This window comes from Orcinus orca, chromosome 6 (genome assembly GCF_937001465.1).
Source record: "Orcinus orca chromosome 6, mOrcOrc1.1, whole genome shotgun sequence".
NCBI classification, from domain to species: domain Eukaryota; kingdom Metazoa; phylum Chordata; class Mammalia; order Artiodactyla; family Delphinidae; genus Orcinus; species Orcinus orca.
Window position 1 is genome coordinate 13929796 of NC_064564.1, and position 25054 is coordinate 13954849.

The following is a 25054-nucleotide window of genomic DNA, read 5'->3' on the forward strand; positions in this document are numbered from 1 at the left end:
TACACTCTCATTAGAGGGCGACATTATATCCCATGTGCCTGAAGTCCTCTGGGTGCGTACCTCATTATTTTAACATAATTTTTACCAGCACCCTTTTCACTCTCAAAAGTATCCTAGTTTGGATGATAAGTGCTGAACTCAAAAGTTTTAAAAAACTGTATTTCATTTTTTCAAACTGTACTAAAACTCGTCACCAATTAAGACTGGAGCCCCCAACCCCTGACTTCTCTGTACTCTCCTCAATTAATAAATGTCTATTTTATTTGGAAATGATAAATCTTCCTGACTATGGAGTACTTTTAATCAAGTGAATAGCTGCTCCGTGCTTAAGAATGACCACCACTGAGAGGCCGGAGGCTTGCTCTCTGCGAGGACGGAGGGACCCTCCGCCAACAGAATGTCACTTTCCTGAAGTTATCGCAAGCGGAGAGGACCTTTCTGAGTCAGGCACAGCATGCTGGTAAGTGTCACGTGGATGTCCTCATGCCAGAGAAAGCATTCCCTCCACTTGACCATATTTCTTTCATCTTTGGGTGCCTCAGTTTCTCCGTCTCTAAAAGAGCACAGTGATGCCCACTTCACAGGGCTGTGGTGGGATTAAAGGGATGGCAGACATAGGGCACTCAGCCACCTGGAACAAAGACATTCAGTAATTGCAAAATGTTCGGTTCCGCTTCTCCGGCCTGTAAAAAAGGGGCTCCCACTGACTTGAAAGAGAGCATCACACACAGACGAGTAGAAGCCCACTAGGACAGCAGGCCTATTACCCTCATTATCATTGTCCTAAAGTGCAGAGGAGAGAAAAGGGCAACAGAAAGGCTAAAAAACCGTGATCACAGAAAAACAAGACAAGGATAAAACGGACTGGGCCATGAAAGAAAACCTGAAAAAAATGAACGTCTTTTTGTTTTAAAAATAATCTGTGAAGATTACATGCCAGAAATAGCTTTTAAGGAGCCATCTATATATTCTCTGGTCACTTGATATAATAACACATTCATACATTTTTCACAACGGAGCCTGCCCTTGACCCTCACTCTACCCTTCCTTACATCATCCACCCTAAGCTAAATGCTAATGGCCGTTCGTTCAGTGGCCACTTTCAGAGTGGATTAAATTTAAAAGTTTCTATTTAGACAGCATTCTGTAAGGTACATTCAAATGATTAACCAATAGATAATGAAATTGAAACTGGTGATACTCTTTTGGCATAAAATATTGACTTCCCAGGCTGAAGAATGAGTTTGGACAAGTACAAAGTGCCACTGTTGCTTTGGTGATCTCACAGTCAAGTCAATGTAAGACATTCTCCTGCACATTAATACCTGCTACTAAAATCAAATGGGGGAAAACGATAAACAGTAGGAGACGTCACTCCAAAAAGCAGTATTTTCCTGGCAAAAGCTGTGTCTCCAGCGTCCTTCAGAGCACTCTGGGAATGCACAGAAATTCACAAATCAATTTGCTAAATTGGCTTGGCTGGAAATCATGCTTCTGTGCATGGATCCAACTGAAAGGCATTTCTGACTCTACCAGACTCTCCCAGGACTCCTGTAACCAGGCCAAGAGTCAGGGGACATGGTAAAAAGAGCGTGGACTTCCGGCCTGTTAGACCTGGGCTCAAATTCAAGCTCCACCATCTCTGGCTGAGAGACCTGTGATAAATCATGTGAGCTCTCTGAGAAGGGAATTATGTAATCCTACCAGCTTTACAAGGTGCTGAGAGGATTAAATGCCCAAGATATGTCAAAGAGGTGCACTTAGTTTGACTTTTTCAGTACAGCTATAAACAACCCAAATGACAGAAGCCCACCCCAAAACCCATCCACTCCCTCACTCCACTGCAGGCCAGGTGGACAAGCCATATCAAGTGAGGACAGTTTTGAAAACACAAATATAAAATGCTTGCACGCACTTAACCAAAACAGAGGCCTTCATTTAAGTATCTGGAAGAGCCAAACAGCAGTGCTAATAAGGCAAAAATCCTTAGATGTCAAGAGATATTCTATCACCTGTATAGTTCTGCACTGGTAGAAATTATGCACAGGATTCATTTCTTTTAAAACCACACCCCTTGGCCATTCACAGTGGGCTTCCCAGGGCTGCCTGAGGCCAGATGAGGCTTCAGCCCCAAGTATGGAAGATGCAGAAGCCAAGGGAAGGGTCTCAGAGCACCCCGTCAGCCTGCCCATTCTACAGGTGAGAAAACTGAGGCTTGGAGGGGGGATTTGCTTGCCCAGAGTCAAACATTGAAGGCCTTGGGTTAGGATTTTTAGGAAAGCCACTCTAAACCAAACCTTTGACAAAATAATAGTAATAATAATCTCGCCACGGAGCTTTATTCACTGATATTTCCAATTCTGTGGCAAACAATGTCATCAGTCCTTTGGGAAGGAGGCTTTCCTCCAATACCACAACAGGGGGAAATCTATGACAGGTCAGTCTCATTTCACATTTCCCAGTATGACATGGAACCTAGTTTCTAACTTAGTTTCTAGGGGTTCACAAATCTGAAAGACAAAAAAAAATCATCAAAAGAATCCTTTGAACATTGATGTGACATTTGTTGTCTCCTGGTAACAGACACTGTGCTAGGCCTACAACTTAAGTGAGATGGCATCATCTGAACATAATTTCTCAGAGGAAAGTTAACAAAACAAATAGTTAGCTGACATCTTATAGTGACCATTGATGATTTTTCTTCAAAAACCAAATTCTCCATTTAAATTTCCTTTTTTTTTTTTTTTTTTTTGTGGTACGCGGGCCTCTCACTGTTGCGGCCTCTCCCGTTGCGGAGCACAGGCTCCGGACGCGCAGGCTTAGCAGCCATGGCTCACGGGCCCAGCCGCTCCGCGGCATGTGGGATCTTCCCAGACCGGGGCACGAACCCGCGTCCCCTGCATCGGCAGACGGACTCTCAACCACTGCGCCATCAGGGAAGCCCTCCATTTAAATTTCTGAACATAATAACTCCTAATCACTAACCAGTACATTTTAAAAGGTGACAGCCCATACAGAGCAAGATTTACAAACACCTAGGCAGAAGTGGGTCCCTGTTTCATAACTCTCCAACTGTTAATCATCAGTGATGACTAACTCTGGGATTAGGGAAACATTTTATCCTGAATATGCTAATTTAGAGACAGTGTTGTCAGGAGGCTAATTTCTGGCTCAAAGACACTTCAATGCCTAAAGCAGTTTTACATCAAAAGCCCTTGTAGGAGACTTCCATCAGGACCAGGGGAAGACGGAAGCTGGAGGGGGGCATGAAGAAAGGGGAATTCAGGTTTTTAGGATGAAAGAGATGATAGAATCTGTCTAAAGGCTAAGGGGAAGGAAGCAGAGGAAACAAACAAACAAAGGAATATGCTCAATTCATAATGGAAGAGAAAGAGACCATTCAATTTGATTATTGCTTTTTGTGGAATAACATCTCAAAACTCCTTGAATCCCAGCTTTAATAAAGATATATATATATATATATATATATATATATATATGAAAAAATCCTTCCTGGGAAAGAAAAACTCAACTCCTAAATTATCAGGTTAATTCAGTGTGGACATAAGAAATAGTAAATACACAGTTTGATATTTGATTTGCAAAGTGAGAAAGGAAAGCATACTAAATTCTATAGAATGAGCTTTTCTGATCCCAGATATACTAAGAACTTGATAGTTTTTTGGCTGCAACGACTTGTAAATATCTAGAAGAGCCCAGATTTTGAAGCCCTGAGGACACTTGCTAAAACTCAGAAACTTGGCACTAGTCTTTGCACACAATTTGGGTTTTCTTTCAGAGTTGTTATCTTACCAAATAGAGCCATCTGTGTTCCCTCTGGGAAAGGTTCAACTGTTCTGTTGCCATTGACATGATGTTTGGCTAGAAAAAAAAAAAAAGAGAAAGAAAGAAAGAAATGCAAGTTAAGTGTAAAGTTCTACACACATACTAACACATGTCATTAAATGTGTCAGAGAGCCCAGTTCTCATTTTTAGTTAGCAACGGTACCAAAGCTCACCCTCTTAAGAGAGTTTCAACTATTTTGTTTTTAATCTCAGTTACAAAAGAGCCTAGAGATGGCCTGATTCAGGCATGGCATTTTACAAGTGAGCATGCCCAGACCCAAGCACGTGCAGAGCTGTGCAGCGGGGGGCAGCAGAGCCAGCCCAGCCTGGAAGCTCCTGACTCCCGGCCAGAGGGTCCCCTGTGTGCCAGGCCGTGCCCTGGACAACAAGGACAGCTCGGGATTCCAGGGTGCATTGAGGTGGCTTCCCCTGAGGACTCCTGATGACCAGAAGTAAAGTGAGCTGTAAAGACAGCAGGGTAAGCCTGGGACCAATTTTTCAAGAACCAGAATAGCAGAAGACATCATTTCACAAGTCAAGCACTGTTCCAGGGGCCAGAGACGCTTGCCTTTTAACGACCAGACAGACTTGCATTCCAGTGTTTCTTACTACTTGTCATCCACCCTCGTCACCTCCACCAATCACCCTTCCCACCCGAGTGCATATCAAGGACTTAGAAACAAAAAGTGACCAGCTTATGGTTTTCCAACATGAACTTATTTTTATAACCCCAAACTGCAACCAGATAGAGAAGATCTGAGCATGGTCCATCTATGAGTAGTCTAAGAAGATCCTCAGGAATGTCTGAATATGGGCATTTATGTTGAAAATACATAAGAAAAGAATGGCTAAAACACTTTGACACTGCATCATGGTGCACTTATATTTTGATTTCATGGGTCACATCAGATTTATTGAGCTCTGCACAGGGCTCAGCACCAAAGCTAGGCTCTGAGGCATCTAGAGGGGAAGACTGACATGGCTCTTGCCCTCAAGGAGTGTACAATTATCTTCAAGAGGTAAAAATTTCAAGAGTGAACTTTACCAGAAAGCTTACAATTGTGTGCTAAGTCCTGGAGTGGGGACTAAAGGTACTGTAAGAGTTTGCAGCAGAGGGACAGCAAGCTGCAAGGCAGAGCCAGGGCCTGGAGGAACTGCAACTAGTGTCGGGTCTAAAAGGAGGAGCAGGGTTTGGAAAGGCAGAGGGTGAGGGAGCAACTCGAGTGAGAGCCAGGAGTAGATGCAACCAAGGCATCATCCTGGGCCAGACTAGAGTCTAGTCTGGGTGCAGTAGAGGAGACATGCTGAGAAGCAATGGCACTTCAGGAGGGATTGGTAGGCAGGCACCAGGTCATGGAAGGTCTTGAGAACCCCATCCAAATCCATGGGAACCCTAGGCGGCCTCCGCAGCACTACTGCAAATATTTTAGAACCTGAAGGCTTACGAGGCTCAGCCTAGCTAGATGATCCCTTCAGGATACCGTCAGTTCAGCGGCTTCCACGGATTCTTGAGGAATGGTGGCACTACCTGAAGAACAGACAGAATAGCTGGGAGAAGGCGAGGAGCCAGGCTGAACCAGAGAACAAGCCTGGCACCATCAGCAGATGCAAGAGGGAAGGTCACAGGTGGCCCTGGGACCTTGGACAGTGCTCAGATATGGTTAGGACCATTGGTTACTGAATCCAAAGGAACGTGATGGGGCTCCACGTGGAGGACACAGCTCTGTTCTACAGTTAGGACCCCAAAGCCCCTGTCAGAGGTTTTAAAACGTTTGCCTTTACACAAATCAAGAGTTGTAAACCCATTCAAACTCCAACCCACTAATCCCACTCATAAAAATTTAATCTAAGGAAAAATGCGCGAGAAAAAGAAAAGGTGGTAGACATAAAAATATTTATTAAGGTATTACTGGTAATAAAGAAATCTTTAAAGCAACTAAATATCCAGAAACAGAGAAATAGCTTAGAAAATTATAATTCACGATTTATCACAAGCATGGACTATCATGCAACATCTTAAATATAGAATTTGAGAGATATATTGAAATGTGAAAAAAATATTTGGGATAACAGTAAGTGAAAACAATTCTATTACATGCTGAATGTAGACTATAAAAACTAACAAAAATGTGAATGCTTATGGGAAAAGACTGGCAAAGAAATATGCAAAAACAAAAATAACTAGGAAGATTATGCAAGATATTTATCTCTATCAATTGTCTTTGTCATTGTCAGATTCTTATTTCCTAGATGAAAATATGTTTGTTTGGACTTTTAAAGTCAACAAAATTATAGATTTCTAAAATTTTTTCTGCAGTACTTAGTTTCCCAGGACAGTCCCTCAGGACTTATGTATAGTCCAGTCGAAACACTATACACTTACCACAAAGAGTGTGGCCTATTTGACTTCTCAAAAGCACCTCCAATGCAGCAGGATATCCTTCCACTCCAAACCTGACCCTCTTCCAGCATCCCTACCTCTGGGAATAGGACCACCATCCTCCTACTTTCTAGGCATCCTTGCCCATTCTCTCTCCCTCGCTACCCATATCTAATCTATCACCAAATCTGGCTAATTTCGCCTTCCAGATATCTTTAGAGTCCTTCCCCTTCTTCCCTTCACCATCCAAGCCACCCTAGTCCCACCTCCTATGGCCTCCTTGCCTGCACTCCTACAAGCACCTCTAGGTCTTCCACATCCCCTTTCTAATTCATTCTTCTCGGTGTCGCCACAATTATCTTTTAACTCTGATTATATAACACAAAGTCCCCGACCCTCTCCCCCACTTTCCATGGCTTCCCACTGCTCTTAGGCTAAAGTCAGAACTCTTTAATGCAGCTTCAAAAACCCACATGGTCCGGCCACCTCACTCCCTCAACTACAGTCAGAGCTGCACCTTACACTTAGTCATTATTCCAGCAAGTAGACTACAAGCTCAGAGAAGGCAGGGCTCATATTGGTTCACTGTTTCCACAATTACAGCACACTGTGGGACCCAGCATAGGTGTTCAATAAATAGTTGCTAAATTAACGAAGGAAAACAAACTACTAAAAAGTCTCTCTTCAGCCATTATGAAAGATATATTATTTGATACGCTAAACATATATCTCTCTATATATGTACATGTGTCCCTTACACAAAAATGATCATTGAAAATGGCCACTCAGAGTCTCCCCAACCAGGTGGCCTGGAGATCAAGGAACTCCTCTGTTCTAGTCCTTAAATGCCACTCCTCTTCCCTTCCCATCCACCTACTCTCATCTGAGAAAATGGATGTGGAAAGACTGGAAATGCTACCCGGAGAGGAAGGAGGATTCACATGCAACTCTCTCCTCAGTGCCAAAGTTCCCCGGGACTCTGTCTTATCTTTCATTCTAGAGCCTGAGGCCCAAAGATAACAAGCCCTGTTAACTTGATTTTGCATTTTCTCCTGAACCACAGCTGAGCCTTACCTCAGTCCCTGGACAGCAAAGACACAGCATTAGCCAAGGAGAGACAGCACAGTATCCAGGGCTAAGGAACAAAACTGCCTGACCCTGAATCTCAGCTCTTCCCCTTCCTAGCTGTATGACCTTGGCTTAGCAACTTAGCCTCGTTGTGCCTCCGGTTCCTCATTTGTAAGGGTTTACTCATTTGTACCTACTTTGTGGGTTGCTTTGAGAATCAAATGAATTAATATATGTAAAGCACTTAGAACAGTGCCTGGCATGCAGTGCACATTACTTAACTGTTAGGCTAGTATTACCATTTACATGTGAACTTTGTTTTTCACAAGATCTGAGTCAGGAATGACAAATACATGGCACATATTTACTTCTCCTCCACTTTCATGCCCGTGGCAGACATCATTAATCAATCACAGCAGACTTTCATGATCCCCAAATATGACCACAAAATCTTTTCTCAACTTAGCACCCCACAGAGTCTCTTATTCCTTTGGGGGGGCATGTGTGATGAAATCACTTTGTTATTCCTGGTCTAAGTGAATAGAACAGAAAGATGGTACAAAGAAAAGCCATTTTCTTTCTCATTTCTACATAATACATGGCAATTTTTAAAAAGACTCTTTGAAAATCTCCAAAACTCTACACAGCTTTACTGATAAAAGAATGGAGGAAAATCTGAGTGCTACTTTCCATTCCATGAGGAGAGAACGTGGAGTTTTAAAAACCAAGCAATGGCAGCGCCAGTCCTGCAAACCGAGGGCATTTTCCCATTGAAACTCTGCTGAGGCAAGTACAGGACTTGGGGGCCAAAGAACCAGAGACCCTTTAAACATATTCTAAAGGTCAAATAAGACTGGGGGTGGGGAGACTCACCTGGGAACCTAATCAGCATTTGTAATTTTTTTTTTCAAAATTGGTGGCACATTTCACCACAGAAACAATCAAACTGACTAAACAGAAAAGTCACTCATTGACTGGGCACTAACTATTGATTACCAGCAGAGCATGACATGGAAACAGGAGGGGGTCTGTGACAGGGACATCTGTTGCCTGGCCACAGCAGGGTGGACGCCTCCCATCTGGCTGGTTGGGCTCCGTGGGAGCATGTTCTAAAGCCCCACGCTCCAGGAAGACAACCTCTACTGATGGCCATGACGTGTCCTCTGTCAAGGGCATGTGAGGACGAGGAACAGATTTCCATTTATCTTGAAAGCCCAGTGCTCGAGGAGCAGCGAGGTTAATTAGAGCACGATTGGGTCAAAGTCAACTATCGGAGAGATTTTGAAGGGGATTTGGGGGGCACTTAAAAAGCTTTAGAAGATGATACTGACGCTGTTTCTTGTTTTGTTTTGTTTTATGAATGTCTAATGCACTTCAGACTTTATGACTGTTTTCTTCCTTCAGAAAAATACAATAAAACAGTTCAATAATGCACCTGCAATAATGCAAATGCAGACATAAACCAACCGGTGATTAGCACCACGTCCTGTGCTCAAGCTGAGAGCTAAAATTCCTATCTTCTGGGTAAGGTTGTCGGAGGGACTTATAGGTAAATGGCAGGGAAGTGGGGGACTGGAGGGTGGGCCCCCAGATCCTCAGGATTCTCCTGTAGGGCCAAGCCCCTCCAGTCTGGGTGACCATGGCGACACCACCTAATTGGAGATCCCAGGAACTGCTGCTGCTGTCCTGGGAGTCCAGGTCCACTGCTGGGCACAAAATCATCCCAGGACTGGAACAGCTGTATATTGGACTGAAGCCTCAGAGCTGCAGACCATCTAGTGGTGCCTGTCCCTCCCTGTCACGTTATTCATCCCACAAAACCCAACACATACTCATCCTGTGTTACTATCAGTCATTCACGCCGCTATGAAGCTCATCGGTGGCGATTAGGTTCAGTTTGGGGCTGGAGTAAGAGTGCATTTATTTCACGAATAAGGTAACACAAATCTGTCAGGCCCCCAAACCAAACATGGTCTCACAGTCCCTCCCCTTGTCTGTTTCCTTGTGGCTCTTTCTCTAGATCCCAAATCCCTGGTGTCTCAAGGACAAGTCAGACTGGAACTAAGGGGGGTTCATATCTGGCCCACAAGCCTAAGCCTTGGACGAGGCTCTGTCTCCAGCAGAGGGTCCTTTGATCACACTGACTAAGCATCCTGGGCCCTGGTCCTGCCAAGGTGCCCTTCACAGCGCTGTAAGGATGAACTGATGACTGTTGATTTGGAAAGAAAGGGCAGCAGGAGTTCTGAGAATGCACCTGCAGCCCAGTCACCCAAATATAGGACAGGTGCACTGGGAGAGGTCAGGCGATGATGCTTCTGGCCCCCTCTGCCCAGAGGCACTGTGCTTCTATCATATTTTTGTTCCTTACAGTGCCTGTTACTTTGGCTATGGTGTTTTAAGGTGAATGTTAATCCAGGGTGTACTCTGTATGTGAGGAGGGGGAGGGGGGAAGTTACATGGCGGTGGGCAAGTTACAGGGAGGGCCGACCTCTGCTCTCCACCCATCCTGTGTCCAAGGAAGCTGGAGTCCTTCCTACCGATTGGTGAGGTACACGACTAGAGGCAGGTGGAGTCTGTGGCTAGGAGAGGCTGGAGAGGAGTCCCCAGCAAAGGCAACGGCGCGAATGAGATGAAGGTCCCCCACTGCTGTGAACACCCGGAGGCGAGCGCTCCCCTCAGAGCTCCAGGGGGTGAGGAGGGCCAGCCCGCACTGCCTTCCTCCCATGGTGACCAGTGACTGTGTATCTAAGTGGGAGCTGCCCTAAAAGCAAAAAATACGTGATGGAAAAGGCAGGAAAATCAGATGAGAACATTTCAGATTGTAGCACTAAAACAAAAATTCACCTGTCATTGAGGATTTTATCCTTATGCCCCAGCCGCTCTCCTTCCTCCAGTTAATGCCTTTTCCCTTTGCTCCAGGGACAACAAACTGAAGACCAGCTCTTGGCCAGTGAAGGTGGTGATTCCTCGGGCTCAGGCAGCCTTGCGCCTCCGGGGTCCCCCTGCAGCACAGCCCGAATGGCACAGTGACGGGGCAGGACAGGGCAGAGCAAGGCTGGGCTCAGCCCCAGTGAGGACACGTTTGGTGAGGCATCAGCTCCAAATGGTGGAGCTTACGGCTCAGACCCACTAGCAGTTATGTGTTTAGTACGTGCCAGGTACCAGCTGCTGTGGGAAGAAAGATAAACTTCATAGACCCTACACTCAAGGAGATCCATTTAATCAACAAATTTACTGAGAGAAATCCTAAGAGGAGATTTCTGGCCAGAAGAGTGAGCTGAGGATGAGAGTATGTTTTAAAAATAAAGCATTATGCAAGCAGAGGACATTTTTACTTTTTGTGATGTGCCTGCTGTGTTTTCTGAGGTCTGCTCAGGGCACAAGACCACGAGTGTGACTCTAAACCCGGAACAGCAACGCCAAGTGCACAAGGCCTCAGACACCAGCCCTTTCCTGTTCCTAAGAAAAACTGGCCCAGAATGATCCTGCTGTGTCCCCACAAGACGGCACAGGCGAGTAAAGGAGAGTGACCACAGGGATGCCCACAATGAGAGGGCAGGAGGTGGACCAGATGCCCTAGAAAACAGTGTCAGAATTATTTCTGTATGTTCCTAAGCAGGCTTCCATGATTCTGTAAAAGACAGTGGTTCCACTGCCAGAGAGAAAGTGGAGAAGACAGACTACACATAAAAAATTAAATATATCAATAACGAACACATACATGAGTAGATGCTCAACCACACAATGAGATACTATTTTTAATTCGTGAAAATGGCAAAATTACAAAACCAATGCCAAGTACCGATGAGGGTGTAGAGACACGGGCTTTCTCATATACTGCTCATGGAAGTGGGAATGCTACAGTCTACTTGGAAAGTAGTCTGGCGATATGCATCAAGAATGTCAAAAGCTTTTAAATGATTTCTACCTTAGGAAATAATCAGAAGTGAGGCAAAGGTTTCCAAAGATGTTTATAGCAGAATTGTTTATAACAGTGAAAATCCGTAAAAAAACTATATGGCCCAACAAAAGGGGGATAATGAAGTAAACTGTAGCACAGTCCTCAGATGCAATATTACCTCATAATTTTAAAAGTATGATCATAAAAAGGTTTCTTCCACGGTGTCAGGAAATAGTAATAATATAGAGTTAAGTGGAGAATAGCAAGAAAAAAGAGGAAATCTAGATCCTATTAGGTATATTTTCAAGTTGTACAAATCTAAATGTTTTCCTTTGAGTCCCATTCCTCTGTTTTCTTTGAGAAGGAGACAGAGCAAGAGAAACCACTGAAACTCTCTTAAGTGAGAAAAACCGATGAGCAGATCACTTCCTGCTTGATGGCATGAGGACCCTTTTCCTTCCAGGGTTTTAAGTACCTTGAACGCTCGCTTGCTCCTTAACACAAGGCCCCCTGGGTGAACAGCTCCGGAGACACTCAGGGACTTCAGGACCAACTCGACCCAGCTGCGTGACTGCCTTATTAAATTCCCTGATGAGGCCACTGCTGCCGAGATGCGCAGGGCTCCGGAGCTTATGAACTCATGGGCAGGCGTGTGGGGGAAGGAGCAAAGAAGGCTGACAGAGGGACTTGGGGGGACATATCTGCTCCAGCAAGTCCAGGCACAGGGATCCATATTCCATCCAAATAACATCACAGTTCAGGAAACAATGACTGAACATGGCTTATGTGCCAGGCACTGGGCTTACTGTCGGTCATGCAGTAAGATAGTAAGACAACGCCTGCCTTCTCTTCATCCTTCACTGACCAGCACTACGCCTGCCCCACTTGTTAGAGCTGCTGACCAGGTACACCTACGGAGGCTCCTGTGTCAGCGGCACTGCCTACAGCTCTTTAACACATCCTGTTACCCCATGATTATCAGACGAGCATGAGTTCCCGATTCACACTGCATTATCCCAAGAAAAGCATTCACACTGCATTATCCCAAGAAAAGCATTCCATCATCATTCATTTCATTTTTAGAAGAATTCCATTTTCACTCATGTAATACTGTTATTAATTACCACATTTAAGAATCATGTCTAATTTAGGCATCTGTGATAAGCATATAATATTAATTGATGGAAAAATTTCCACCTGACTTTTATGAAATCTCCCTGCCTCCTCTTAACACATGTAATTCCTAATGACTACCAAAATTAGACAATCTTGAGACTAGAAATTCCATTTAAAATAAGGTTACTTGAAGGATTAAAATCTACATGTCAGCTTGATGAATGTGACATCTCCGTGAATAACAGTGTTGAAAACAGTTGTGTTAAAAACTGTGGCTGTAGGGACTTCCCTGGTGGCACAGTGGTTAAGAATCCGCCTGCCAGTGCAGGGGACACGGGTTCGAGCCCTGGTCCGGGAAGATCCCACATGCCGCGGAGCAGCTAAGCCCGTGAGCCACAACTACTGAGCCTGCATGCCAGAACTACTGAAGCCCACACGCCTAGAGCCCATGCTCCACAACAAGAGAAGCCACCGCAATGAGACGCCCGCGCACCACAACGAAGAGTAGCCCCTGCTCGCCACAACTAGAGAAAGCCCACGCGCAGCAACGAAGACCCAGCACAGCCAAAAATAAATAAATAAGTAAATAAATAAAGGTGGCTGTACACCAAAATGATTTCTAAGGTACATTTCCTATTGATCCTAAAACATATTTTAGATTTTGAAGATGAATGTTAAATGTATCTATAAAGGATCACACAGAGATCATACTTTTTAGTATTGTTGTAAAAATCGTTGCCCTTCAAAGACTTGGTGTCCCCGCTTGCGTTGCTTTAGTCCCCTCCACGTCTACTACAGCGTTTGCCCGTATGAAAATAACCAGCGCTGTGCAGAGCATCCAAGTCCTGGAAATGTAATTAAAGCATGAGCCCCACAGAGGTATGCTCTCATCCCATCATCAGAGTCTAGTAACACTTTGGAGCCTCGGTGTATGCCTCTAAGACCACTGACTATGCTCTTACACACACTGTATACACACCCTGAGAGGAAGTGGCGCAGGGCTTGAGCAAAGCACCGTAGCAAGCCGTGGTCTGCTTCCTCATTCCTTGTGACCAGGTCAGCGGCCTCCAGCAGGAAGGAGCCCCTTGACGGCGCAGCATCTGCCTGGAGGTTGAGTGAAGCGCGTCTGCTGTCAGGCCGCCGATGGGCAGGAATGGTCCAGTGACTCCCCTTCCCCCGTCTCCACCCCCGTGACAGTGATAAATGACCGGGCCCTCTGCTCAGCTGAGCCTGACAGGCCAGACCTCCCCTTGCAATCTGTCCCAGACCAACACCAGTCTTTCCCCCACAAGATCCTCCTCAGCACACCACACAGGCCGGCACCAGGGTAAGGCCAGGCCTATCTGCTTTCCGTGCCTGTTCTTTCCTGAAAACGAATTATGACTTTATTTCTAAGTGGAAGCTCCTAATCAAAAATGGAATATGTTGTTACAAGCCTTACAGGGAACTTGTCTCAATTATCTTTTGACATTAGAAATGAAGGAGATACAGCTAAATACGAGACTTTAATTAGAAAGAAAGAGGAACAGTCATGGATATAAACATGGATGTCAATTTGACTTCCATTTAAATCAATACATTTTCAATTTATTAAGTTATTACTGTTGGTGGTGGTAAGGAGAAAGAGACAGAAGAGTCTGAGGGGAATAAAATATTGATAAGGAGATGGAACGTTAACACTGACCATTAACAAGATTCATCACCGATTCGCTCCTACAATACATTTTGTTCATGTGCAAAGACAGTCATTTCAGGATTGTTTGTAAAGAGACTGGCACCAACCTTTTACATAAAATAGTCTATAATGTGGAACAATATGCACCATTATAAAGAATGAGGTAACTCTATAGGTAAAGACATGGAACTATCTACAAGATGCATTGTTAATTGGGGGAAAAAAATCAACAGGCAAGATAATGTGTATAATATGCTACAATTTCTTTTTTTAATATTCTATTTCTACCTTTTGAATTTTGTTCCATGTGATACATTACTTTCTTGAAAACAGAAATAAAAAACATTTTAAATGTCCCCAGTCTTTGCTACCCCGTGATTACCCCTGCAGCCTGAGAGCCTCTTCCCAGGGCTGAGGGCATTGCTGAGACGCACGAGTGGCCAGGGGCGGGCAATCAGCCCCTGGGCTCAGATCAGCCTGATGCTTACATTTTATCCAGGCTCAGGACCAACAGCCAAGATGATTCCACTTGTATCTCAAAGCAGCAGAACTGCTACCAGGCTTTAAAATTCTGGATAGTTCATAGTATCTTAAAAGGCCTCAAGATAGAGTTATCACTCCATTTCCTCTCTGAAATTGATCTGCCTTCTCCAAGCAGTATGTTAATTGTCCTCCTTTCAAAAGGAAAAGGATTTTAAGAGGATCAACCATTACAAATTTTAGATGGTATTAAAATATTATTTACCTAAAAATAAAAGGTATTTCTAAGTTTGACTTTATTTTATAGGAAAGAAGAGAGAGGGAGGGGAGGAGGGAGGGAAGGAGGCAGAGAGAGAAAGATAAAGTGAGGCAGGAAGGGAAGAAAGCAGGGAGGGAGGGAGGGAGGGAGGCAAGCAGACTGGTACATGAGCAGTACTTTGCCTTTCTGGAATTTGGTATGTATTTTAATTATTTCTCTGTCCCTCCTGTCTCTCATCCTTTCTGTTTCTCTCTCCCTTGTAATTTTTCTCCACAACAGAAGAAAAGGATATTTGAAAATCTATTTTAGATTTACTGAACAGGAATTATGCTCACCATTCATAATTTTAAAAGCGGTTGAAACATTCTATATTGCCCTCAAAAAAAAAAGTAAATCAAGTTTTTACTGTGAAACCTTCCACTGATTTCCAAAAAGCCGGTGAAATTTTCTTGAACTCGGCTCTTACTAGAGCAACAGCACAGGTAGCTCGTCCACTTTGAAGATGTCCCCCAAGGACTGGTGTCCTGAGAGATCAGGTTTGGTCACATGGCTGATTAAGGGGCATCTGTCAACCCAGTGCATATTCATATTAGGAAATATGATGGACAAAATCTTCAACTACAGTTTTACAAATGACACAGAAAGTCATTTTATGATGCTTTTTATACTTGTCTACCATGAGAGAGTGACATAAAACTGAACATCTTAACTCAGGGAAGCTCAGTGGAGACAGGGTGGCTCTTCAAACATGCTTTTGGTCACCTGACTTAATGAAGGGACAGGGACTAGAGGGGGCAGAGCAAAGCCTATTGGGTTATCTTCCTTGAATATGGGCTCAAGCATATCCTTAGATATTCAAGTGATGGGCTGATTCCGGGATGAATTCTCTAATGACTGACTGGAGCACTGCTGAATAAAATGAGAGTCGTGTCTGAAAATATCAAGCACGTGGGAGGCCAAGGCAAGCAGCCTTCCACTGAGCCCACCCAGGGCCTGAACGATGGTCTCTCCCAGCTGGAAGGCCATCAGCTTCGTAGAGATATGGGTTGTGGGTGGTGGGGATATAAAGCAGGCCAAGAATATTTCTCATTTTAGTACATTCTCATGTACTAAATCTTATCGAGTGATTGTGGAAGGACCTGATTAAGACCCTAGAATTCTACAAAAGGAGACGACTGTGACTTCGTATAACTCAACTATAAAGGGACTTCAGTGCAGGCCCTGCAGAAAATCTGATTTTGAGTAAAATTATACCTTGATAGGTCTGCCAGGCTCTTAGTGCTAAGAGTAAATTATAGTCATGTCTATTTTCTGCCACTTTATCTTCCCAAAAGGCTGATCGCTCAAAATGTAAACTATTGTGTGGAAGGTAGCTGGAGAGGAGCTAATGAAATACAGGCAAGTCCCCAACTTTAAAATGAGTCACATTTCAAAAGCATGTTTAAGAGATGGACATCTGGGATACAGAATCCATTTTCTCATGAACATGCTGTTACAAATGGTGGTGAGCTAGCCCACAAGGGCCTACTCAACCTATAATGAGTCTCAAATATAACTCTTTCTAGGATTCTAACCACTGTTTATGAGATACTGTCTCAGCGCGAAAATATATTCTAAGTTCTACCCTACAACACTAAGAACACACGCTTTCACACCAGCCAAGCTGGCTGTAAGCTACATCTGGACAAAAGAAAACATTTCTGTCCAGCTACTAACTTGACCATAGAAAGAAATCTCCACTTTATTCATCATTGTAGGAAGGAGATTTTTTTTTCCTCAAAAAGAGGAGGAAATCTCACTGCTCAAATGCTAAGTACAATTTAAATTCAGTGGTCTCATCGCAGTTGAGGATGTAAAGCTGGGTAGTTCCAGCTCAGGGTCTCCTACAAGTTGGAATCAAGGTGCTGGCTGGGGCTGTAGTCTCATCTGAAGGCTCAACTGGGAAAGGACTGCTCTCAAGCTCACTTGTTGGCAGGCCTCAGCGAGCTAGAGCACAGATCCTCCTGAAGTTGAGCCTTCAGAAGACGCAACACAGCTGACATCTTGATTCCAGCTTCATGGGGCCCGACTTCAGGGCCACCCAGCTAAGCCACACCCAGACTCCCTACGCACCAGCCCCCCCAAAAACACTGTGAGATAATAAATGATTGTTCTTTTAAGCTGCTACGTTTGGGGATAATTGATTATATAGCAGTAGATAACTAATAACACGTTCTAATAAAGGGGAAATAATGTAAGTTTTAGCAAAGGACAACTACTGATTATACGGCAGGAACTCAAACCATCTTTTATAAAGCTATATAAAACTTTCACCTTTATAAAGGAAAAAGGCATTTCCAGTCTAACTGATTTACAAATCAACCCCTGGAAGATGATCCATTTCTAACTTGGAGACTACCTCTATGAAATTTTATTTTTCTACCTACTTGTTCCCTAGTGTGCTGGGATTGCTAAAACAGGCGTTCCTAAACCACTAAAGTCTAGGAATAGTGTATAAAATACCAGAGTAAGGCTTTCAGCACTTCTGCAATAATTCAGGCAATTTTTATTCACTTGCATTATCCAGAGGACTGTTAGTTGCTTTTCGTGCTGTTTTGTTTGGGGAAGTTATACCTTTGCCTCATAGCACTTAAAAAAACAATGAAGAAAAATGTTTTTCCAAAATTCCCAGGGAAGCTAAATTTAAATTCATGCCAAAGCCCTTAGCTGCAATGGAGAAAATCTTCTGTATTTTGATGGGGTTTTGCTTGGTTGTTTGCCTGGTTGTTTGACTGGTTGTTTGCTTGAGTTGGGGGGCTTTTTTCTTTGACTAGATGGAAGTAAGAAGACAGCTGGATTATTTTTACCCATAGTGGTACCTATAAGAAACATAGTTTTTCCCCTTTTATATGGGAATCAAAATAAAAGCTAAAAATGAAAATTGTTGCTGATATTACACCTGGTTTTTAATTAGCCTTGGACACTGCATCCATAGCAGTTTAAGGTCATAGTACCTCTATTCCAAGCAGAAAAAGAGAAGGATCCTTACTGTGCATTAAGAAATTCCAGGGACTTCCCTGGCGGTCCAGTGGTTAAGACTCCATGCTTCCAATGCAGTGGGAGTGGGTTCAATACCTGGCTGGGGAACTAGGATCCCATGTGCTGTGTGGTGCAGCCAAAAAATTTAAAAAAAATTTTTTTAATTAAAAAAAAAAAAAAAGAAATTTCAAACATCTCTGCTAACCACCATGAGACACGGGAAGGGTCAAGCTTGAGCTAGTCATTTCAGTGACATAGGAAACCATGTTCCTGGCTCATTGTTTGTTGAATTTCAGTTCTTACAGAAATATTACTCACCACAACTCTTGGTCTCCCCCACCCCGTCACTTTAGTTAAATCTCAGATTAAAGCACATGGGGGGTGGGGTGAGTGAAGGGAGGAGGAAAAATACCAGTTGAATACATAGCAATATCTCCTACCCTTCTTGAAATGAGGACAAAATCCACAGATCACAAAAAGTCTCAACCCAAGTAGTGCTTACAAGAAATTCCTGTGTAGTGGTCTGGGTCCAATCAGGAGATGGAAACCACACAGTAGGTCAAACAGTGGAAGTCTAACATAGAGAATATTAACCATAATTAAAAAGTAACTATATAATCTAAGGAAACTCTATGCTACGTGAGGACTGAACATACCTAAGGAATGACAGACTTGGAAGGATACAAACTTCCTTGGAGAAGGTGCAGTTAAGCCACTGGATAGCAGAGAAGTTCACTGGTTTGTAGGCCAGAGCTTATCTGGAGATGCAGGGCAAACAACAGGCTACCTTTCAGAATGTAGGCGATCAGAACCCAGTGGCACGAGTGTACAATGGGATCCAGGCACCCAGGAGCCTGAGAGCAACTGCAGGGACTCTGAGAGTACGTGGACAGCACAGAGGCTCTGGTTTCCTTGTCAAGAGGGCTGCAGAAAAGTTATCACCAGGCCAAGACTATAAAGTCACAGAGGGACTGAGTTCTGGGCCAGTGGCTGAGGCAGGCTCCACTAGAGGCCCACACACACACCCCGCCAACCCAGGCCACACCAGAAACAGCAGGAGAGGCTCCTCCTTTCACAAAGTCTCCCCAGCGCCCTCTACTGAAACAGCGTAACACCATGCTCACAGTAAAGGAAAAATACTACAGAAATTCCTTTGTTTATCACAGAGCATACTCAGAATGATGTATTCAGAGCTGAGAGGCAATAAATTAGTAACATACCTCGAAAGCTACAAATTATCAAAACTGACAAAAGAAATGGGAAAATCTGAAATAGAAAACTCCAGGCTCATATAGTTTCACTGGGAAATTCTAGATACATTTAAGGAAGAGATAATACCAATCCTACGTAAATTCCTTCAAAAACAGAGAAGGTACACCTGAAACTAACAGAACATTGTAAATTAACTATACTTCAATTTTTTTCTTTAATGGTTAAAAAATTTAAAAAGAAATAGAGGAGAAGGGAACTTTCACAGCTGATTTTATGAGTCCAGCATTACCCTGATAACAAAACCAGAAAAAGACACAGAAAACTATAGACAGGGACTTCCCAGGTGGTCCAGTGGTTAAGACTCCGTGCTCCCAATGCAGGGGGCCCAGGTTCGATCCCCGATCAGGGAACTAAGATCCCACGTACCGCAACTAAGCCCACGCGCCACAACCACTGAGCCCATGCGCTCTAGAGCCCGCGCACCAAAACTAGAGAAGCCCGCGTGCCACAAAGCAGACCTGGCGCAGCCAAAATAAATAAATAAATAAATTGATTAATGAAAAAACTTAATAAAAATAGAAAACTATAGACAAATTTCCCTTTATGAACATAGGCTCAAAAATAATAAATAAATAAATAAATAAATATATTTTATATATATATATAATATATATATATATTATATATATATTTTTTTTTTCTCCGGTATGCGGGCCTCTCACTGTTGTGGCCTCTCCCGTTGCGGAGCACAGGCTCCGGACGCGCAGGCTCAGCAGCCATGGCTCACGGGCTCAGTCGCTCCACAGCATGTGGGATCTTCCCGGACTGGGGCACAAACCCGTGTCCCCTGCATCGGCAGGCGGACTCTCAACCACTGCGCCGCCAGGGAAGCCCAATAAATATTTTTAATAAACATTTAGTTCAGGACTATATTTTAAAAGTATAATAATCATGGCAAATGGGGTTCATCCAAGGAATTGAAAGTTGTTTTAACATTCAAAAAAATGCAATCAATGTAATTTATCATATTAACAAACAGGAAAAAAAATGATCATCTCAATAGAAGCTAAAAAAGCACTTGACACAATTCAGCACCTATTCATGATTTTTTTTAATTCTCAGTAAACTAGGAATATAATTTGATAAAGAATAGCTACAAGCAACCTACACCTAGCATACCAAAAGGAAAAAAAAAGAAAAAATTATCTGTATATGCCAACGTGATTGTGTAAATAAAAAATCCCAAGGTATCTATCAAGAAACTTCTTTGTATTAATAATTAAGTTTATCAAGATCATAGAATACTAGGACAATATCAAAAATAAACTATTTCTATATAGTTGCAACAAATAAATAGAATGAAAAAAGTAATATTTTTACAATAGCATCTAATAACATGAAATACTTAGGTAGATTTTTAACAAAATATGTATAACACCTGTACCATGAAACAGTGAGAGAATTAAATAACATCTAAAAAAATGGAGAACTAGACCATGGTTGTGGATTGAAAGACTTGGTATCCTTAAGATGTCGATTCTCCCCAAATTAATCTATAGTTCAACATGATGCTGATGAAAACCTCAGGAAGCTTTTGTAGAAATTGACAAGTTAATTCTAAAATTTATATGGAAAATCAAAAGACTTAAAATAGCTAAAACAAAATCCATACACTGAAAACTTTAAGATATTGATGAAAGAAACTGAAGACACATGATCATGATATTTCATGATCATGAAATGGAAGAATATTGCTAAAATGTCCACACTACCCAAAGCAATCTACAGATTCAATGCAATTCTCTCAAAATTCTAAAGCCATTTTTCACAGAAATAGAATAAACAATCCTAAAATTTGTATGGAAACCACAAAAGACCCTAAACAACCAAAGCAATCTTGAATAAGAAGAACAAAGCTGGAGGCATCACATGTCCTGATTTTGAACTACATTAAAAAGCTCTAAAAACCAACACAGTATGATCTTGGCATAAAAACAGACACATAGGTCAATGAAACAGAATAAAGAGCCCAGAAATAAACCCCCACATATGTGGTCAAATAATTTATAACAAAGGAGTCAAGCATATAAACTAGGTAAAGGATAGTATCTTCAGTAAATGGTATTGGAAAAACTGGACAGCCACATGCAAAAGAATGATACAGGACCCTTATTTTACACCATACACAAAAATCAACTCAAAATGCATTAAAGATTTGAATGTAAGACCTGAAACCATAGAACTCCTAGAGGAAGCCACTTGACGCTGGTCTTGGTGATGATTTTTTTTTATTTTGACACCAAAAGGATTCCAAAGCACTCCTCTGTAGCATAAGGGCAGTTGCCCATGTCTTGAAAATCCAGTTGAGATGAAAACTATAGCTAAAGTTGAAATTCAGTGCAAGTCCCTATTGAAAGAAACACTGCATGAACTTGTTCAGAAACAAAAGCAATCCTTCTGCCAGCGCTAAAAAGCATGAATTTACAAGATCAACAATCACAATGACTGATGACAGCTCACACAAAAAGATCTAAGCCTGGTATTTTTACAAAAACCAAAGCAAGACCTTTTTCTCTATACCGAGCTCAAAGATAAATGACATATAGGATTTAAATCTACCAATTTCACTGAGGAGACACAGGAGCACAGCAGGACTGACCTTCTTTTACGTGGAGGCAGGTATCCCCCTGGCATCACCTCTCCCAGCCCACCACCATCATAGCCACAGCTGCCCAAAATCCCTTTAGGAGGTGACAAAACCTTTCACCTGAAGTTAAAGGCTTACACTGTCAGTGCTTCCGGGAGAACCGACACAGTGACAATTTTACCAAAATGTAAACGACTGCTACCTAATTAGTTCTAGAACAAGAGGTGGCAAACTAAGGCCCGCCAGCCAAAGCCTGCCACGTGTTTTGGGGTGACCTATGAACCAAGAGTAGTTTTTATATTTTTTTAATGACTGAAAAACAATCAAGAAGAAAAAATTTTTGTGACACATGCAAATTATATGAAATTCAAAACTGAATGTCATTAAATAAAGTTTTATTGGCACACAACCACACTCATTCATCTCTTTATTGTCTATGGCTGCTTTCACTCTGCAATAGCAGAGAGGAGTAGTTGTGACAGAGACTGTAAGGCCTGCAAACCCTATAATATTTGCCACTCGCACCTTCATCGGAAAGTTTTCCAACCCTTGCCCTACAGCAAAGCTCTAAGAGGCAGAGCACCCGAGGACCAGATGTGAGGTCGTGGAAGGCAATCAGGGGCCAGATCTTGATGGAAAAGGTAGCATGTACAACCCTCTTCACTCTCCCTTTGTTTACTTCTCTCCCTTCTCTGTTCCCTCTCTCCAATAACCCCCAAGGACACTCTGGGGTGTTCCTTGGTCCATCAGAGGCCAAGGGCTAAACTGTGCTCACAGCTCTAATTAATTCCTTCAATGGCATCTGCAAAACATCTACTCTAAGGTAGAAACAGGCTTTCCTGCCTTACACTCACCCAGTCATCGTCAGATCATTTGACCTATTTTCCCCCCACGCTTAGGTAAAGTCCTTGGGGGATACCCTAGATCCACAGCTGGTGGCATGTTCCAGCTGCTGAGTGAGAACTAAATGAGATTCCTGGGACTCTGAATAGTTTATAATGAATTCTAATAACTGGCAGGCCCCGGTCATGATGCACTCTGATGAACCGGCCCTTGCAGCCAGCTGTACCCCCTCAATCACCAACTGTCCACAGGAGGACTCCCATTCACTAAGGGCACAGCCAATCTCCAGAGATGAGAGGGGAACAGGGGCCATGCAGAAGAGAACAGCAGCCTTCAGGTAGAGGATTTCATGGTAAATGTTGGGAATATTTACAAAAAGCAGAAGACACAAGGAAAGAACAGTTAAAAATCAGGTCGTAGCCCTGCAATAAAAACCATAAGGCTATGTATACAAACTCTTATTCTCATGTTTTATTCAATATCATTTACTGTCTTTCCCTTGGTTCATCCTTGCTTTCTCTTCGTTCATAGGCTGGGTGATCAACTCTGGCTATTTTGTGTGTGATTTGAGCATGGGATTTGGAGCGGGAAGACCTAGGTAGGAATCTTGGCTGCACACAGTTATGAGTTGTATGGCCTACAGCTGTGTATGTCCTTCGACATATCACCGAACTTTTCTGAATCTAGATCTCTTCATCCATCAAATTTGGGTCATGCCTGCTCTACCTGCCGGCCAAGGTTGTTAAGTGGGTCAGGTGAAAACGTACGGGAAGATGGCCATGGCAAGCTTAAAGCAGCAGACAAATCTAAGGATCCCAACGCTCCTTTAAATATGTCTTCATCTTTAAAGATTCTCTCGCCAGTTTCTAAAAGAACTGGCAAGGGGAGGGAAGTATTTAAAAAACAAAAATCCTAGAATCCAATGTAAACCAAGCCATTTAATCCCAGCATGGCAAGAGATAAGGGCTTTTCTGCTATTTTCACTAAATATAACATAGTAAGCAAACCTTCCACATCTAGAGAGAACGTAGTTATCAAGGTATACTGTTCCCAGGGACAGGAAACTGATTCCTTCTACTTCATGGAAAGAGGTTTGGAGTCTATAAATTTCTAAGGAGGGAGTGGTGGGACCTAGAGGTTGGGAATCATTTCAGAGAGTAGTGTAAGGAAACTGAAACTCCACCGGCACCACCACCAATACCAACTCCACCACCATCACCACCACCACCAACAACAACACCACCAGCACCAATACCACCTCCACCACCATCACCACCACCACCAACACCAGCACCACCAGCACCACCACCTCCACCACCATCCCCACCAACACCAATAACACTACCAATTCCAACAGCACCAGGCTCAGTTTCGCCTCCTCTGATGCCACACCTTCCTCCTCTCCACTTAGCAGAAAAGACACAAGGCCTCTACATCTATGTCTGAGCTTCTACTGAAGAATAAAAAGTACAGAAAAGGAAAAATAGCCTAGGGACAAATACCCCTGCTATGAATTGGCCTGGCTCTTGCCCTCTGCTCATCAGCATGGTTATCTGCTCAACCTGAACTTCTGTACTTTAAACCATTTCTGCCTGGATTGCTGCCGTGTCGAGCTCCCAGACTTTTGGTCTGCTGTGACTAATGCTTCAATAGACTCCAAAGCACTGCTCCGACTTCTTCATCGCAGGATCCTGGCTCTCAACAGTAGATCCCAGGGAGCACCACAGCCATTTTCTGAATCTCCCAATTCCTGACCGATCACCCATGTTTCACCCTGTAAGTTCCAGGTGACACGCCTCAGGTGTCTTCTGTTAGTTCTCATGCAACCCTAGTCCTGAGCATAACTAACCTGTCTCCATCGCCTCCTACATCCTAGAATGACAACAGCCTAAAATGACACACTCACGGCCAAGACTCAAGGGGCCAACACAGTGCCAAGTTCAGACAGCTAAGCAGCCTCAAGAGCTAAGTGCAAACACAGAGTTAAGATTCAAGATAAACTATAGAATTGAGGATTCTTAACATGATGGTCTACAGCATTAAGTGAGACTATAAGAGAAATGTTAAAAACAGGTGAGATGGCTAATTGGATCATGGAGCATGTTGTTTTAAAGACTCCCTCTAAACTATGTTATATAGTTTAGACATGTCGATGTAAAGAGGAGAAAAAGCATAGAAAACACAGGAATTAAGCTGGATAAGCTTAGGCAGAGCCTCTATGCCTTGAGTTTCCAACAAAGCCCAAGGTAGGCCATTTACATCCCATTCAGATCCAGGCCTGAGGTCACCATGTAGTGGCAGTGCATTTAAAATGCACAGAAGAATAAAACTTCTTGAGGCTGAAACTGCAAACTTAAAAGCCACAATCTGCCAGCTTATGGCAGGTTAAATGCAGCCCACTTATAGTTCATTGGGTTGAAAGTCAGAAGTCCCAGCTCTACCTCGGAGTCGCTGTGGCCTTGGATAAGTCACTTCACCTCTTTGAGTTTCAGGTTCCTCACCTATAAAAAATGAGGAGGGTCCAGGATGATCTCTAAGGTCCTTTCTGCTCTAATATACTGAGTGAAGCCACAATATACAGCTGTTGCAGGCAGCCTCTAGGATGGCCC

The 25054-nt window shown here is 43.2% G+C and overlaps 1 protein-coding gene across 7 annotated transcripts in view; it reads right to left on the bottom strand.

Annotated features, from left to right (window-relative positions):
• Positions 1–25054, bottom strand: part of MSRA (methionine sulfoxide reductase A) — a 371273-nt gene that overhangs the window by 225072 nt on the left and 121147 nt on the right. For 4 of the 7 annotated variants that reach the window (XM_033429864.2, XM_012533340.3, XM_033429867.2 and 1 more), the window contains one exon: positions 3814–3882. The exons of 1 other annotated variant lie outside the window; for it this stretch is intronic. In XM_033429864.2, the coding sequence (XP_033285755.2) occupies positions 3814–3882 (69 nt within the window). Of the gene's footprint in view, positions 1–3813; positions 3883–10138; positions 10161–13290; positions 13370–25054 lie in introns of those variants that run through there. 2 more of the 7 variants (XM_033429863.2, XM_033429866.2) reach the window with 2 other exon arrangements.